The sequence below is a fragment of the Nipponia nippon genome, unplaced genomic scaffold, assembly GCF_047370975.1.
Source record: "Nipponia nippon isolate SJK-2023a ecotype South Korea unplaced genomic scaffold, ASM4737097v1 scaffold_14, whole genome shotgun sequence".
NCBI classification, from domain to species: Eukaryota; Metazoa; Chordata; class Aves; order Pelecaniformes; family Threskiornithidae; genus Nipponia; species Nipponia nippon.
The window spans coordinates 7956875-7974215 of NW_028262330.1; the positions used below are offsets into that span (position 1 = coordinate 7956875).

A 17341-nucleotide genomic window follows, 5' to 3' on the forward strand; every position below is an offset into this window, starting at 1 on the left:
GATTTCACTGAAAGTGTCCAGAATAATTTTAGCACTATTAATCATATGAAACTGGTTACAGACAACATGCTAGGACAATGAATGCGTAAGATCAGGAATAAAGCTTATTTTTAGCTCAGTTATTGTCCTATTATAATTCTCCTCATACAAGCCATTAAACAACAGGTTAGAAGAGTCTCAGAAACCTCTATTAAAACAGTATAGTCAGTTCAAAATAAATGCGTCATTTAACAGCTAGAATAGTTGAAATACCAACTTGAAATAGAGAGCATGAGATAAGTATTTGCCTGTAGGGTTCAGACAATTTAATTCTCTTTTATTACCAAAAAAACAGAAAAGAAAGCTAGCTGAAAATTTTGCAGGAAAATAGGTGCTTTGGCTTTGAAGCAAGATATTATTTTTAAACATCGAACCTCCTTGCCCAAGGGAAGAGGACTGCGGGGGGACTGCACCCGGTACCTGCTCGTGGGTCTCCAGCTCCCTGCGTTGCAGCTTCTTCTCTGCAGCCCGCGCCTGAATGCGGTAACTTTCCACTTCATCTTGTAAGACCTGAAACAATACCAATGGGTACAAAACACACGTGAGAAACACAGGATGGCAGAAAAACTTACAGGTAATATCATTCAATGAGCAGATTAAGAAAACAGTGCAATATCTGCAGCTCTTCAGCTACAGTTTCTTCCAGCCGTACATGATAGATGCTAAGACGTGACAGACCCAGTTTGGCCACCCTTACTGAGCAAAGTTATTCTGCACAGGTAGGACCATTGATTGAACAGGAATAGTTAAATCTAAGGAGTTTTATCTTATTATAGGCTACAAGTATTCATACTAAAAAGGTAATGAATATCCTCAAAGATTGAATGGGAAATGGAAATGTTGCATTGCAACAATTGCATTTGTATTTGCAATTGCAAATGTCTCAGATTTTTGTTATCATCATATTTGTACAGCCTGTGCTTCCTAGGAACACTTTTGCAGTGTACCAATAACTTTTCCTTTAAGCCAGCAGAATAATCCTCTCTCTGGAAAACCATGTCTGGAATTTGCAGGGAAAATGTATTCCATATTATTGAAACGGGATGCTCGCCGAGACGAGGGGCTCCCCTCCCGCCCTGTAGTAAAGTCTAGCATGTGATCTACAAATGAAGTCTAAATGGCAATAAATAAAAGGAATATTATGATCATGTCACTTTACCACAACTATCCGGTCTTTATTTAGTTCAGAAATAATCACTTCTAAATCAAGCTCATAAAATGCATTGACAAATTTATTTTGTCATTATTGTTCTTCGTATATATTTATTTTTATTACGGCAGTCCCTCAGAGCCTTGATCTTTTTGTTATACGCCTAACAAAAGAACAGTCATGCCCCAAGGAACTGATAGTCTATGTTATTTCTAACAGATACACACCAAACAAACAATACAAAGTTTCAAAGATTTTTTTTAAAGTTTCCTAGTCATTGTTGAATGTTTGAATACACACTTAACATTTACTTACACGTTTACTAAAAGCTTAGTTATGTTGTCAGCTTGAATAAAGGCATTGTTAACTGCAAGTGCTGACTTGAAGCAAAGTGCACAATGTGGATGTTAGATTGACATCAACACAGAGGCGGCTGTGGCAGCAGAAAGGGAATATTTTGAGTTATCTTTTGTACGCCCGGAAATCAGGGCATTGCTACCCATCAGCTGAAAAGCGTGGCGCAGGGTCAGGACTGGACCTGGGAAGGGACTCCCAGTGGAGATACGCTAGAAATGACACTGAAGGTGCCTCCAGTGTGGCTTTTGAAAAGCTGAGCTGCAGAGATCTTCTGCAGAGCGCCCTGGAAAGGAGAGACCAACGAGTCCATGGACTCTTAGTGCGCTTGGCAGAACATGCGATACGGTTAACATTTGCTTCCTCCAAGTAGAATACCCATACACAAACCAGGATCATTAAAAGTACTTGCAGTGCAAAGATTTAACAGAAAAAAACCTTTGCTCTTTTCCACAGCACTGAAATACTGTACTCTCAAATCATTTACAGGATAAAATTGCTATTGAGATAAGATAAGAGGACTACTTATGATAGATCTTGCACATTGTTTTGAAGTGATGCCAGGCATTAACTTTAAAGTCTTATAGCTATAAGACTATTACATGTTCTGATGCCAAAAAATTTAACCAGACCCAAGCATGAACTTCAAATCTGCCCAGGGACTTTTATGCTATCACCATTTCTGAGAAAAGTTGAAATCCAGGCTTTGAATATATAACCAGTCTTCAATACTCAACAAGTCTTGCAGTACCAGGAATTTACATTAATGTAATGAAATATATGTGTGAATCGTAGGCTTTTTGTTTTCTTTTTGTACATCTAATTTTGTAAGGTAAAATAGAAACAAGAATACTTTGATTTAAAAACTAAAATGATCAGGTCATGCAATAAGGAGCAGGGCCATTTCACATATCAGAAAGATCACCAAAGACCCAGTTAATTTGACAAAAGTCCTGCGATAACTCCAAAGTGTCCAGACATAATCAGCACAGGACGACTCTCAGGAACATTCACAGAGCACGTGTTGGATAAACTACAAAGTATAACCGGTCGTCTCCTGCTAGTTCCATGTGATCAGCTTATACAGTCCAAATAGCTTGGCACGGCAGAAAAACAAGGAGGGAGGAAACCTTGCTACACGTCCGTCGTCCTACCCCGACTCCCTCCGTGTGCTCAAGAGCAAGTTTCACTCTTTCACCAGACTTCGAAGACGGTCAAGAGATAGCATGTGTACGTACGAATGTATATGTATATATATGTACATATTTGTCTCAGAGAACAGATTTATATCACACTCTGTCACACAGATCTGCAAGTACCGAATACAAAACAGGATCTCCAATTGTTCCTGATAAAGACAGCAACCACACGGTGGCAAAGAAGAGACTTGGTGCGCTGCTGTTTCTGTCCTTAATTTCTCCAGTTTTCTTATTTACAACAAACAAACATATTTTGCAGAGCATAAAATAAAAGTTTCCTTTAAATCTGAGGGTTTGCAATGCATCTTAAAGTAATGGGAAATTTGGGAAATTCAGATAACACAGTCTTTGTTAGGTCCACCTACTCTAGATAGTGTTTGCCAGCATGGAGCGCACGTGTTTTGTTTCGTTGTGAGAGCAGACAATGTCTTAAACAAGTACAATTTAGAAATAAGGTATTTTTACTATAGCACGTAAGTGTAGCAAACTATCAAGTCTTACAATTTGTCCATTCACCAACTGTCCAAACCAGAGTATACTGTATGAGTTTACAGACTTTTCCAATCACATCATAACTGGCTGTTAGTACGTTTTGTATTTGGGTGGCAGAAAAAAAGACTAACTCCTCTGAGCAATCATGAATACCTCCAACTTGACCGTTTTTGGACTATTGCTGTGTTGCACACCAGCTCTCCTACTGGTCACTCTGTAGAATCTAGTTTGGGGTATAAAGGATGTTCTATGAGTAATTAATTTTCATTTGGGTATTTCAGCTTGCCTATCAGCCCAAGGACCAAAAAGTAAACCCAAAAGATCAGTATTTGATCAAAGCCATGCCAAAAAAAAAGTAACATCAAAATCTCACGGTTGCTGTAGATTCCTGCATATGATTAGCTCTGAAAATAGTAATTAGAAGTAAGCAACTTTGTTGCCCATGATTTAATTTTCTAGGAGGAATCACGATGGATGTCATGAACAATGCGCCTTTTTGAAGATCACACCGAAAATTCTCTCTATTGTCAAAAAGCTTCACATGCAGTGGCCAGAGCCTGAATGCTGACAGCTGTTTCTGAAGCTACCCAGTACCCTCAAATCTTTTTCTGTATCTGACAGAGAAGCTTTTGTCACATAGAATACTCTTAAAAACAGCAAACGACTTACCCCAGGTACACCACAGAACATCTCTTTTGTAAAATTAAACAATGGGGTTTGGTTTGGTTTGTTTAGAAATGCAGTTTTTATTCCACAGCTTCAAAGTGTCAGATTTTGCCCAGAGAGTAACAGAGCTTATGTTTAATAACTGCTGAGATGAAGAAAAAGGGATAAAAAAACCTAAGAAAAACAGGCCAATTTTTAAGTGTCAGAGGCTTTTTTCCCTAAATGGAAAACAAAGCCTAACTTATTTAGTTAAATTTTTCCAGGTACAGAATTAACCCCCGTCCCTCAGCTTTGCTAACTTGACTTACATCATTGTTATAAAGACAGCATTTTTTTTTTCAGTTAAACCGGCTTTCAAATGCCGTGTAAACATGTTTGCTGTTGGAAGTCTACACCATACCTGACCTTGGAAGTGCTTTGTGTTGGCCTGAGAACAAAGAAATGAAATGTTTTGCTTTCCAGCCCAGATATCCTACACTTTGAAAAGCACTTAAAAATGTAAATGAGATAATCAGCTCTACTGCAACAATGTGGGTGAATTACAGCTGTATAAAAGGAACATTCATTTGATTTATTTATAAAAATGGAAAGGATCCTAAAATAAAATAATATTGTAAATGTTTTGGTCGCATACAACATTGAGAGACATGAGAAGGATGGAAGGGAAAAGCAATGGCTTTCAGACTAGACCACTGAAATGTCACAGTCAGATTTTGGGACCTCAAGTGGAGCTGATGGACGAGTCCATCATTGTCACCGTGATGCACGAAATGTTTGGGTACTGGCTGATAGGAAAGGAGAAGGGAACATCTGAACTGCATTTCTGGGTAGGCACTTTTTTTCTTTCCTATTATTCTATTGTGGCTTGATTATCACCAGCAAAATGTTTAATGAAGTGTATTTCAAACCCAAGTCTGCTCGTTGGAGCGCTTTGGAGACCACAGAGTGGCACATGTGGAGTTAGTGCGGCGTTCGGCCTGCGCGGCTCGCAGAGATGTTGGGCTGATGCACGAGGCCGGCGGAATTCCGCCTGACTTCTGCGTGCCAGACTGAGGCGGCAAAAGAGGGGATTTTTAAAAAAAAAACACAACAACTTGTAAAGCGTATAGTTTTGACAAGGAGCTATAGAGAGACAAAAAGGTACGATGCCAGCATTACAAAATCCCTTTTCAAGGCAGGAATAAATTTTTTGCATTAGTTACAGGGCTTAATCTAAATCAACTAAAAGCTGGTAAGAGAAAGAGTTCTAAGAATCACAGGAACAAGTATGGAACGGGAATATATGAAGGATTTAGTTGTTAATATACGAAAACTGATTTGATTATCCTTCAACCACAGGCTATTTTTAAAAAGAAGTGTTGGATGCCCTGAAAGAAAATTCAGTTCTGGAAGAAATACATAAACAGAAATCATTATTATTTTTAATTCCTTGGTATTGATTATTACTGTGAAGATACTGTATTTACAAAGGCGTGATGTTTGGCTTCTTCAACCTGAAATAATCTCCCACTTTTGGTGTGTTCCTGAGAGCAGACAGGGCTCGCGTGCTGCTCCCATCACGTCAATGGCAAGTTTGGGATCACAACGATTTCTCTCTCTGGTACTGAGGGATGAATAAAAACGTGACACTTACAAGGAAAGGAAAATCTTCTAAAAAGTGTTAAATACCAATGTGTTTACACTTTGAAACAAAAAGTGTCAGCAGGAAAGTCGCTGCTCATCCTGATCAGATTATGCCAGATAATGGCAGAGTCTTTTTTTGATATACATACGTAACTCTTAGTAGCTGTACCAGCAACTCAGCACACATGGATGTGCATCTGTATCAAGAAAAGACCTCCATATTTATGACCAGTGCAGAGTAATACTACAACTAAAGGTAGTAATAGTTAGCACTTTTCATCTTCAAATGATTTTTCAAACATTACCAAATTAATATAATTAGTTAATGAAAGATGCAGTAATAAAAGCTACCATAATTACCTACTGTAGTTTTAATTATCTCCTTACTCATGCCCACAGAAGAAGGCTTCCACTTTACATCCTCAAAACATGTGCCAACAATAATTCTGAATACAGGCCCCTCTTTAAGTGCCTTCTAAATTCAAATTACATCCATTGATGTGTTTTCTCTCCCCGTTCATGAGAAGAAAACCTAGCTCTGGAACGTTAAAGAAAATCCATGTGAATGTTAACAAAAATTAAAGCAAATTTTGTTTGAGAAATATATAGGGAGATGCTCTAAAATTTGTCATTAAAACACTCAATCTTGAGTACCTTTTTCTCTCCGTGAAGCTGGCAGTATGGGCCGTCTGGGCAAAAACTTCTTCTTTATATTAGGCAGTCTCACAATTTAGAGTCAAATGCAACTCTATTCAAAGAAAGCAGGCCAAGTATCCCATCAAAACTAATCTCAGAATTTTTATAGTAATCATTATTTTTGCTAAAATATTTTATGGAGATAAGTACATTTGTCTGGGTTTATTACAACTATAAATAAATTGGGAAAAATCTATGAAGATCACTGATGTAATGCCATCAGTCAGAGCAAAACGAGTGTAGTTTTAAGAAGTGAAATACTGATGTTTGAGCCAAATTGTTCGTGCATCCACAATGCTTTTTAGGTTTTCACAGAGCTTTTGTCCACTGACACTGCTCCGAACCTCAGAAACTGCTCGTTCTCCGTACTCCATTCCAGTGCACGACTATTTGAAAACCTCTGTACTTAAGTTCTCTCTTGTTTTTGGTGTAAAGCAAAGGAAATCTTATGGCTTTAACCTAATACATATGTTTGCCATTCACATATGGCAAAATTCCTTTCTGGTGGGAACTTTTTCGCTGTTGTTGCAACACACTATATATCCAAGAAGTCTCCTTTGATGTTGAACTATTCCTCCGCTACTCATTATGCTACTGATTCAATATGAAAGGCAAAATTTCTGTGGTTTTTGTTAAAACAATAGCTTTGTTTCTGCAAACAAAGTTTTCCACAACCTATATGCAGGGGCCAACATTACTGCAACAGAAAAGAAAATCTCTCTATTATTTTATACACTGAAAATAGTTATGGTGTTTAATAACACAAATTATTCTTCCATCCTATAGGTAACATCACTATTATGACTGTACAGAAAATTCATGCTTTATTGCTCTTCAGGAACAGAAATTAAAACACCTTAAGCAATATTTTACGTCTCTCAAACACTTTTTTTCCACTGTCATCCTAGCGTTTTACCATCAGCTCAACTTCATTGCCTGGGTGAAGTTGCTAACAACTATGTATGGGTGGGGGAAAAGAGAAGTCCTGCGAAGACCAATCTGCATGGTGTCCTACTACGCAATGACAGAACGGCAAATTTGGGAATCTTCATGCCTAATACATGATTTTAACCACTAAACACTGTTTCATGAACTGTGAACATGAATTACTATATGGAATGAAAATGCAAATGGTAATACCTTTTTAAATGTGTCCCTAAAGGAGCTGGTTGCCCATTTTCTGCTATCATTATGAAAAGAAGGTTTCTTCAGTCAGGAATCAGAGAAAACGGCTAATTTTCAAAGGTACAGAATTAATCAACTACCACTTGAAATAACTGGAACTCCCGTATACTGGGCACATTTGGAAGTCTGGCCCACTTTGCTGACATTTCAGAATGGGAGTGGAGATCTTGCAAAACCACCTGAGCTGTGGGCTTTGTCCATTCAAGCAAGTCAAGCAGCTCCTTTTTGCGCCGGTCTATATTGCTTCTGAAATTTGCCAGTAGGAGATGCCGTTGTGAAGTACAAGAATTTCTTCCCTTGGGGGAGTGTGGGAAGAACGAAAGGGGTTCAGGAAGGAAGGGAATAATTTGATTGCAGAAACAAAATTGAGTCTCTCTAGTGGTAGTGAAAAATTTTAAAAGTAGGTCACTTAACATAAAAGAAACATATATGCAAACATTTTTCCAGTGTGGTAGGCTCTAATGCTACACTATTTTCATTTTTCGCAATTCACAGGCAAGAGACTGATTGGCAGTATATTATGTGCTTTGGCTCTTGAGTGGCTCATCAGCATTAGTTCCTGAGCAGTCCTTTAACACTATTTCACATCAGACTTCATCTGGATTGGTGTCTTTTGGAGGTTCCTTGAGCACTGTTAGGATTGTCAACATGCATATTTTTTCATGCTTTGCTCCTATAAAATACTGGTGTGGTTTTGGCATTTTCTGTAAGTATCTTGTTGAGCTGACCAAAGTTTTAGGACCATTTTTCTGCAAAGTCTTTAGCCATGTATCCCTAAAACACCTTGATAGTATCAGCAGAGCTATTCATAGGCTTAAAATTAGGCAAGGGCCTAAGCATTTTGCTGAGTCAGGGCTTCACTGCATGGCACTATAAACTCAATTCTCTTTGAAACACAAAGGATGCTGTAAGTCAGAGCAAGTCCTGCAAAGATAAAAATGCAAAGAAAATAGCCGTATAATTGTACAGTTAGGCATTTTTTCAGGGGAAGCCAAGGAAGGAACTGGTTTTGCTTTGTTTTTGGTGGCTCAGGTGATCGGAGAGGGGGAGGGAGGCAAGGTTCAAAGAGCAGTAATAAACTTGCTTTCATCTGCTTCTCTCAATGAATCACAAAAGCCAACAAGCAGCTGCCATGTGCAAGCATTGCTTTGTCTATTACCAGGACGTTTTAGGGTTGTTGCGATGAAGTCATTCAGAAAGCTGGTCACCTTGGAAGATTTACTATAATATTTACCTGGAACATTTTGTTAGTATGCTTTAAAACTGGCTTTCCCTTTTTTCCAGCCTCCACAAGTTTCATGGTCAAGAGCAGGGGCAGAGGTCGCCAAAAGGAGAAAACTGCTGAACTTTTTCCTCCTTTCACTCTCAGAGGTGTAGACAGAAACACCAGTGGTTCACATACACCAGATAAAATGAATCTTTTAAACCCAAAGATACCGTGACATCTTAAGCATACACTTAGGAAGGAAAAGTTCAAAACTCCATTTTAAACCACTTATGAGAGGATTTACCAAGATCCTGCCTAATGTTCAGCTGACGCATTGTCAAAAACATTTATCACGAACCTTTTGAAGTTTCTTAGCTCCCCCCTAGTTATTAAAACTTGAACTGCAGAGTTTGTTATCAGCCTCGGAGCACACGCAAAATACATCAGGTATTTTTTAAGTCAACCTTTCAGTCTGATTTTGAGACTATTATACAAAATAAAATGTTCCCAATCAGGCTAATGTCTGACAGATAATGCTGAACAGGCATAACTGCTGTGCCTGATTGATCCACGAGACAATTTTCATTTCCTAATTTGCTTTTTATTAAACACTTTGCAATCAAAGGGAACGGCAAGGAGTCTGCCATTCTCAGAGCAGGCTTCCTGTGAAGACCTGATGTCGGCTTCAACATTTTCAGACAACTTCTTGAATTTTTGATGCTATGTCGTAAGAATGTCTAAAACGTCACGTCAATGGATATGCCGTGCTAGTGAAAAACTGCTATTGTGAATACAAATGAACTAGTAAAACATCTGGTTTTGCTGCTTGCTGTATTCTTACCAACAGCCCTGCAAAAACAAACATCAGGGGCTCGAGCAGAATTTCCTGCAATGACTTAGAGAACATCTGACTCACGATAAAGCATATTTATCAATCACTCGCTGAACAAGGCAATCTTCTCACCGCCGGGGGCTTCATTCCCAACTAAGTTTATCACCAAACTGCCACTTTAAGTGGGTGTTCGGAAACTTTACACCTGGAGACAGACCAGCGGTTCCAGTAGACCCCTGGTGCTCTACAAACGTCTCCTTAAAATGCATTCCTTGTCACAGATGCATGACGACCTGGAAATATAAACATTTCTAACAGGCTTTACAAAACATCTTATTTTGCTATGCTTTCTTAAAAAGTAAATATGAAAGGCTCAGATATTTCTAACCAATAGGCTAATCTGATTCCCAGTAAGAACAAAAGAAAAGCTATTAATTTTGTGCAATGAACTAGCAGGCTGCCCAATATTGCTGGAATTCTCCCCATTACATAAAATAACACACATTCTCTGACACACACACACAAAAAGAAATCTAATAATGTCTTTATACCTTTCAAAGTAACCTTAATCAACAATATTAACTCGCAAGGCAAACCACTGCTTTTTGAACTGAACAAGAGTGAGCTTGACTCAACAGTGCCTGCACACTCAATACGTGTAAGATGTGAGGCAGCAAAGTAGTATCTTCTAAAATTATGTCTGTAAGCCAAAAAGGGGATGATTCTTGACAGGGGAGGATGCACACTTGGAAACTTGGAAATTCTTTTATTCAAAGTCTTTAATGACCTCCAACCAAATTACATTTGCAACAAGACATGATAATGCAATTGCTCCTATTTAAAAGTATGTGTGAAAGCTGAGCATTTTTGAAGCTCGATTCTTTTTTTTTTTTAATCATGTTGAGATGAAGCTCATTTACTTAAATAGAAAAAAAGAAAAAGAACGTCCTCTGCAGCTGGTCAAACAGATTATGAAACTCTAATCTCACTAGCCTGAGGAAAACGAAAACTGTTTTTCAAGTATCTATTTTACAGAGCATTGGCTTTATACTTTTTAAAAGATGCATTAACATAACCGATCAGAACATCCCAGAATGTTTCTGATCTAGTTAATCATATGACGTTATGACAGAGATACTTGCTGTCATAATGCCAATGTTTCTAAACATTTCTAAAATCCTTTAAGTTCATATTTTTTTTCCAAATTAGACATGGGTAAGATCTATTTCAGCTTCTTTAGAAGTTTTTCCTTCCATTTTAGAGCTCTAGCATACTAGTACAGAATATTTTAGATAGACGGAGATATATACACGTAGCAAAGAACAACATCAGGCTCCACAACCTATTTAAATGTTTCTGCTAGCTTTTTATTCAAAACATTTTACTCTCATTCCTGCACAACTCGTTTCTGGGAGGACCCACCACCCTATTTCTTTAGCTCTAAAGTAATCTTTTTTGCTGAACCGGAATCACCAATAAAAAAATTCAGCATTTGTCTAGCTTAAATTTATTGGCCATGCTTCCCTTAAAAGCCACACTTGTTGCACAGCTGAGTACCCACGCATGTTGGGCGATTTTGGTCTGCAGAGTTCTCGCGGGTCGGTGCCCCTCCAAGCCAGCCCGGTAAGATCAGACTGAGGGTTCCCCGGCAGAGCCCCCTGGTACAAGCATCACTGCAACAGGCAACTGCTTGGCTGCACTTAAAACAAACACCCTACATTTGATCTTTTGACACTGGCAATTCCACCAATACAAAGGTAACAAATTAGGTGTAATTTATATACAGGCAAACTAGGAAGAGGATAAGAAGGGGAAAAACACATGCCAAAGCTATTGCTGCCTCTCAGGTATAGTTTTCGTGGAATGTCAAGAGCTCTCATCACGGTTGTGACAAAGCAGATCTGATTTCAATGGACTTTTGATTTTTTTTTTTTTGTCAAGTCTTTTTTGACTCACTTTTGAGCTGAATGATGGCTGAAAGACTGTGCTAATTTAGTTAGTGGATCTTTCTGCTATGGCAGAAGAGTCTTACATGGAAATGCACAGGCAGGAGAGAGCCTCAGTGCCACACAGCAGAAGTTTTTATTGAGTTACTTGTGAACATAACCAGCATCTCCAAGATATCCCTCTGCTGCTTCTTCCAAGGAACTCCCACAGGGTCATGACAAGGCAGTTAAAATACTCGCAACAGGTACACCAAGCCCTGAAACCATACAGTGGGGCATGTTTTGCCTCAGACCATCATCAGCAATAAAAGTATTGAGGAAACGTCCCTAAATCTTCAGCCTGCTCCTACGCTCTTTCCTAGGCATCTGTTATCAGATCCCACGTCCCAGAAAACGGAGACAGATGGACTCCAGTTTGACCCAGCACAGCCACTTCTGTTTTCCTTGAGCCAAAACAATCTTTGCAGTTTCTCTTCTACAGGACTTTCAAATGACAAGTGTCAAATCTTGATATCCACAATACACTTCAGTCATCATCCAAAATGCTCTGAACAAGAAAAATAGCCCAATCGGTGTCTTCTGTTTTCAGAAATGCTTGGCGAGAATGTTTCTGCGCGGGTAGAAAATGCTACAAGAGTTTGCCTGGCTGAGCAACGCTTGATCAATGCTAAGCGACTGACTGCCAAACCTGTTTGGCACATCTAAAAGCAAGGCAGGCTCTTTTCATTTTCTCTTATTTTTTTATATGTAAGTAGTTCCAAATATTCTTATATGGATGACATTTTTAAAATGCAAAAGCATTAAAAATAACAGAAAACAGATCAAGTTCTAAAGCGCCACCGGTTTCTCATTTGTGCAGCTACATACTAACGTCTCTCATTAGACGGGCGCAGCACAAAGAGCAGAGCTTTCCAGCTACTTTATGCACACTCAGAAACCTTTCCTTATCACAAATGAGACATAAACTGCAGGAAAAACAATATATAGTGCAGTGGGAAAGAACTAAGAATTCCAGTGTTGTTAAAGTTGCATAAATCTTGATCTAGTTGCAGGATCTGATAAGGAAGCAGAAATCAGCTTGTCCTCTGCAGAGGCAGGTTTCGCCAACAGCGCGTTAAAGAGGGAGAAGGGACATCAGCCTTCTCACATACGCCACGAAGGCTGGATTATTAGAGACAGGTGCTAGCAAATGAGTCCACAGCAATGCCAAACTTGACTTGGAAATGCACATTTCCATATGATTCAGGACGGAGGGGAGACCTGGTAGAGGACAGTAGAAAGGAAAAAGCAGCATGTAAACACTTAAGACAAGTATTAACGTTAGCAGTGACGACAAAGACCACACTGTATTCTTTGCCCATCAATCACTTCACATTTTCCTGTGTCCTTCTTGCTTTTCGGATTTACACAAACGTAAGTAGAAGTGATGTGTTATTCTGGTAGGAGGAAGAAAACAATAGATCAGATACGAGCTGCTCCTTGGAGTTTAGAGCACAGCCGTGGTCAAAGGTGTTTCCAGGTATGCAGACAATTAAAATCCACTGATACAATTCAAATTGTTACATAGTCTTCAGTAATTGCTGTTTTACCTGGCTGAATTACAAGTGCAAAACTGTAAAGGTTAAGAATGATATTAACATGAGGAACAAAAATAGAAGGAATTTAAATATAGCCATATTGAGAAAAGCGATGCTTTTTTCTGAAGCTAGAGAGAGCCAATACACGTCTTAGCTTTCTCCTTCAAACTGCCTGCAGAGTTCTGGCTCGGTCCAATTGTGCGGGTGTTCCTGCAGGTATCTAATGTTTGATAGCCTGAATTTTCATTTATACAGTTTCATTCTGCCACTCCCAAGCTTCTCAGTAAGCAAACAAACTCACTTTTCATGTTTAGTTTTCTCTCCTTTGTACTTTGCCCCCCTCTTACATAACTAACTTGGAAGAGGGCAGCAGCACGGAGAGCGCCCGGGGCTCCTGGCCCGCGTGCAACGGGCCGGACACTCGCCTGCAGGCATCGTCCCTCCCTCAATAAGCACATCCTCTTCCCATGTCTCCTCCAGTTCACATCCTGGTGGTGGAAGGGCGGACGCTGGTGAGAAGGGAGTCACACTGGCAACAGGAATAAAAGGGTCAAGCTGGACCACGATACCACATATGGGTACCCATGGCAGTCCCTGAGCAGTCATGTAGAAAATACAAAGGAAAACGTTACAGCACTTCAGGCTTTAACATCTTTTCCACAGTTCTATTAGGAGAGAGCTAGTACGACCTTCTATTGAAATTAAAATGTTGCACTCCAGAGACGGTGACTCTCAGGAGCCCAGATGAATTCTGGACTAGCACTGCTGCCCATCTGGCAAGAAGGCAAATGCTGTGCTTTCCTAAACCACAGTATATCTGCATGAAGCTTTGGTGCTGACATGTCCTAACTAATTATTTCCCAGGAAAAGGGACTGCTTTGTTTTCTCCTGATCTGGTTCTGGAAGAACTTGCATTCATTCATTTTTGTTTCACAAATGATCTGATTTGTTTTCAGGACATGGTTGAGTGATGCTCTCCTTCCTCCCCATGCAGCAAGTGATACTCCTTTGCAATGGTCTAAACTGGAAGAGAGCAAACCCCAGTGCAACCCAGAGTGCTACCCTAGAGACGTGACCTTATGGCAGATCTCAAAAAGGGAGTGAATGGTGCATTGCATGTTTTGTCTTCTAAGGCCAACATGGACAGGTTTGAAAGCCATGATCTCATGCCATGCCGGGCCATGAAAATGGCATATTCGGGGCATAGGTTTCCAGCATAAAAATACTCGTGAGGTGATCTGACGTGACTCTATTCACCTGCCAACAGTCCTGGCAGAAAAATAAACAGGTTCTGGAGATGAGCTGCTGCTGGAGGCAAAGCAGGAACCATTAAACGAGCTGCCCTGACCTGCGAGGAACTGGCCTTGTTGCTTTGAACTTCAGCAGATCTTAATGAATTCTTCATAATTGGCAATTTGGGGTTTTCACTGAGGATATATTTCTTCAAGAGAAGAAATGGTGCCAAATGCAGGAGACATATTCAACATCAGAAATACAAATTTCGGGTCTCCTGGTTGGTTGGCCAAGCTGGTGAAGGCAGTTCCAACAGGTATCCTCACCACTACTGCAGATAACTGTGCTGTGTCAGGGATTAGATTCATACATGAACATGCATCAGTGCTGAAGGGTTTGCTTTCATAATTGTTAACATATTGACTTAATTGAAGTTATTGACTTCAGTGTTGTGAAAGCTTGAACTAAAAATAAGCAGAGCCAGTTTTAGTAACAGGAGAAGTTAAAAAGTGGTTGTGTCAGAGGAGCAAGTCTTTTGTTGTGCCTGACTAATCTCTGCTTTACTGCTCTTCCAGTCTTCTGTTATCTTGCAGTTTCAAAGGGGATGTTGCCAAGAAGCTCATTTAGAGTCCTAAATTTTATCCCGTAGGCAACACTTATTTCAGTTTCCTAAGAATAAATTTAATAGACAGACCCCTGAAGAAGAAAACAGGTGAACTCTTTTTGCTCCATAAAATAGTCTCCCTGCTGGAGGACCTCAGGCTTTCTGAAGAGGCCAAAGATACAAAACTATTGATGCCTGCACAGAAGAGTTTAAGAAAAAGCTTCAGCCTTGACGTTCCCAGTCTTTCCTATGAGCTTCAGCCTCAAGTCCCCAGTCTTCTTCATGCATGTTTTCAAGGGTCAACAAATAAAATATTTACTATATCAAATCCTGTTCATCAATGAAGAGAATCAACACAGTGTAGATGGTGCATGAATCAGCAACAAGAAGCCATTCCTAGGGAAGGCATCCCAAACTCCAGTGCAAGATTGGGTATGCACATTAAGTGCAGAATCCATGTGCAAAAGGCTCAAAGAATAATGTATATTTTCAAAAAAACCTTAGCTTTTCACCTTCTGGTATATGCATGTACTATATGAACACACAGAGACGGTTTCCTTGAACTGCAAGGCAACAAGGTGAACTGGGCCTAACTGAAAGTGTTTACAATACAAATTTTAATGGGAAAAGGAGCAAAGTACAATATACAGGAATATAATTTTATTCTGTTTCTGGACTCTAGCACTAATTTGGCTGCTTATAGTACACAAAATTTCCACTGAAGGGCAAGTCAAACCAATTTCCCTTAGGATGGAGGCATCCAAAAACTTACTGAGGTTATTATATTAGTGCCTACGCATTCTTTAAGCAGATGAACTGCTTCATTTTGAATACATGTCAAACCACAAGAACTGGCTGATAATAACATTCAACTAAAATGATCTTGTTCTTCTAGAAAAAATTTGGCTAACAGCTACATCTCATATCTTCTCGCTGGGCACAATAAGGCAATTGATGCTAGAAGGAAACAGGACAGGTTTATACCAAGGATCCAAAGGGTCAGGTTTGGTGACAGCGTTTGTAGGTTTAACCTCTTACACAAATTTTTTAGATGAAAAAGCCACTTCTGCTGAGCATGAAACGGTGAGAAAGTCAGAGCTAGAACTCACAAATATGCAAGTTGTGCTAATTAGACAGATGTTTTGAAAAACCCAAACTTTACACTCGATGCATATTTGTACCGTTTGATGTTGTACTTGGTGCTGCTTCACACCACTCAGGGCTTACTGAGAAAAGCAGAAGCTGTTCCCTGCTAGGCTGTCTGGGTGAGTTTGCCATCTGATCTACTGAATACACAGATAAAAGTTGCCGCATACTTTTTTCCTTTTCGAGTACGGTACTGTAACTTGGAAAGTTCCTTTATTCTCAACTCCACTGATGCAAGAGAGTGGCAGAAATATGGCAGCTTCGGCTGCTTTCCTTTAGTACTTCTTTGTAACTAATCCTTTAATACTAAGGAAACAATAGGTATTTTCATTTTGTATGGAAAAACCCACTCTATTTATAGAAAATAAAGGCAATGCCTTCCAAAGACTGTAAGAGTGCTCCTGACCACTTGATTCTACTGCTACCCTGCCTTTAAATATTGGTAAATAGTTACCCTGTACAGGTATCAGATGCACCAGGTTTCTCTTGTTACGGCTAAGAAAAGCCCAACTATTACGAAAATGGTAAGTTTAACAAAGATATTTCTATTTCACTGTGATCTGCCATTCAAAAGTGTTCGCCAGTCATTTTTTAAAAAACACTCTGATATTTGATCTGCTTGAGTTTCAGTTACACGTAAAGCTGGAGAGCCAGCAGAAAATTCTAAATGGAATCTGAAGATTTCTAAAGTCAACACAAATTTTGGCAAGAGCATTTTAATGCATAAAGCTGAAATCCTCGGTGACTCTCTCCTGCTGATATCCCTGAAGCAGCCAGCACCATGATTAGTAAAAAAACAAAAGCAACCTATATTAGAACATACGGTTTTGCAAAAAATGTTTACACAAATACTGGAAATTGTGCAGGCATGCTGGAATCAGCCAATGCAATCTGGTGCTATTTCAGCTCACTCCTGGGATCAGCCACACCATAAGAAAGATATCTAAGGGAAATGTATGTTGATAAGTAGACCAGGTCCACATCCCCAGATCTCTATTTGCCAAACCCTGCAACTTGTGTTACTGTGCCAGGCTTTAAAAATCTTTACTACAGAGTAATAAATGTTTGTGGACTACGGCAGGTTTGCTTTGAAGATGTCATTTTCTCCAGCAATCTTTTGTTGGTTGAATATATAGTTCACACATATTGTGTTTCCACCTACACGGCTGGAGAAGCCCTGCAGTCAAGGCTGTTCCAGGAGCAGGGAAGGAGGCTGCGTTCCAGGAACTCACTGGAACTGGAACAAAGAACAGCCCTTGGAAAGTCTACACAGCCCTATGCACAGACTGTTTTACAGATGCCCTGTGTTTGGAGGACATTAGACACTTGTTTTTATCTTTATCTCCCCCCCCCCCCCCCCAGTAAAGTCTCAGACTTTTGAGCACAGGCTCT

General features: G+C 39.6%; 1 protein-coding gene across 7 annotated transcripts in view; it reads right to left on the reverse strand.

Annotated features, from left to right (window-relative positions):
- CEP112 (centrosomal protein 112) overlaps positions 1-17341 on the reverse strand; it is a 175533-nt gene that overhangs the window by 17675 nt on the left and 140517 nt on the right. For all 7 annotated transcript variants that reach the window (XR_015703216.1, XR_015703217.1, XM_087750765.1 and 4 more), the window contains one exon: positions 460-549. Coding sequence is in view for 5 of the 7 variants with exons in the window: in XM_087750765.1 (XP_087606891.1) it covers positions 460-549 (90 nt within the window). In the remaining 2 variants the exon portion in view is untranslated. The remainder of the gene's footprint in view (positions 1-459; positions 550-17341) is intronic.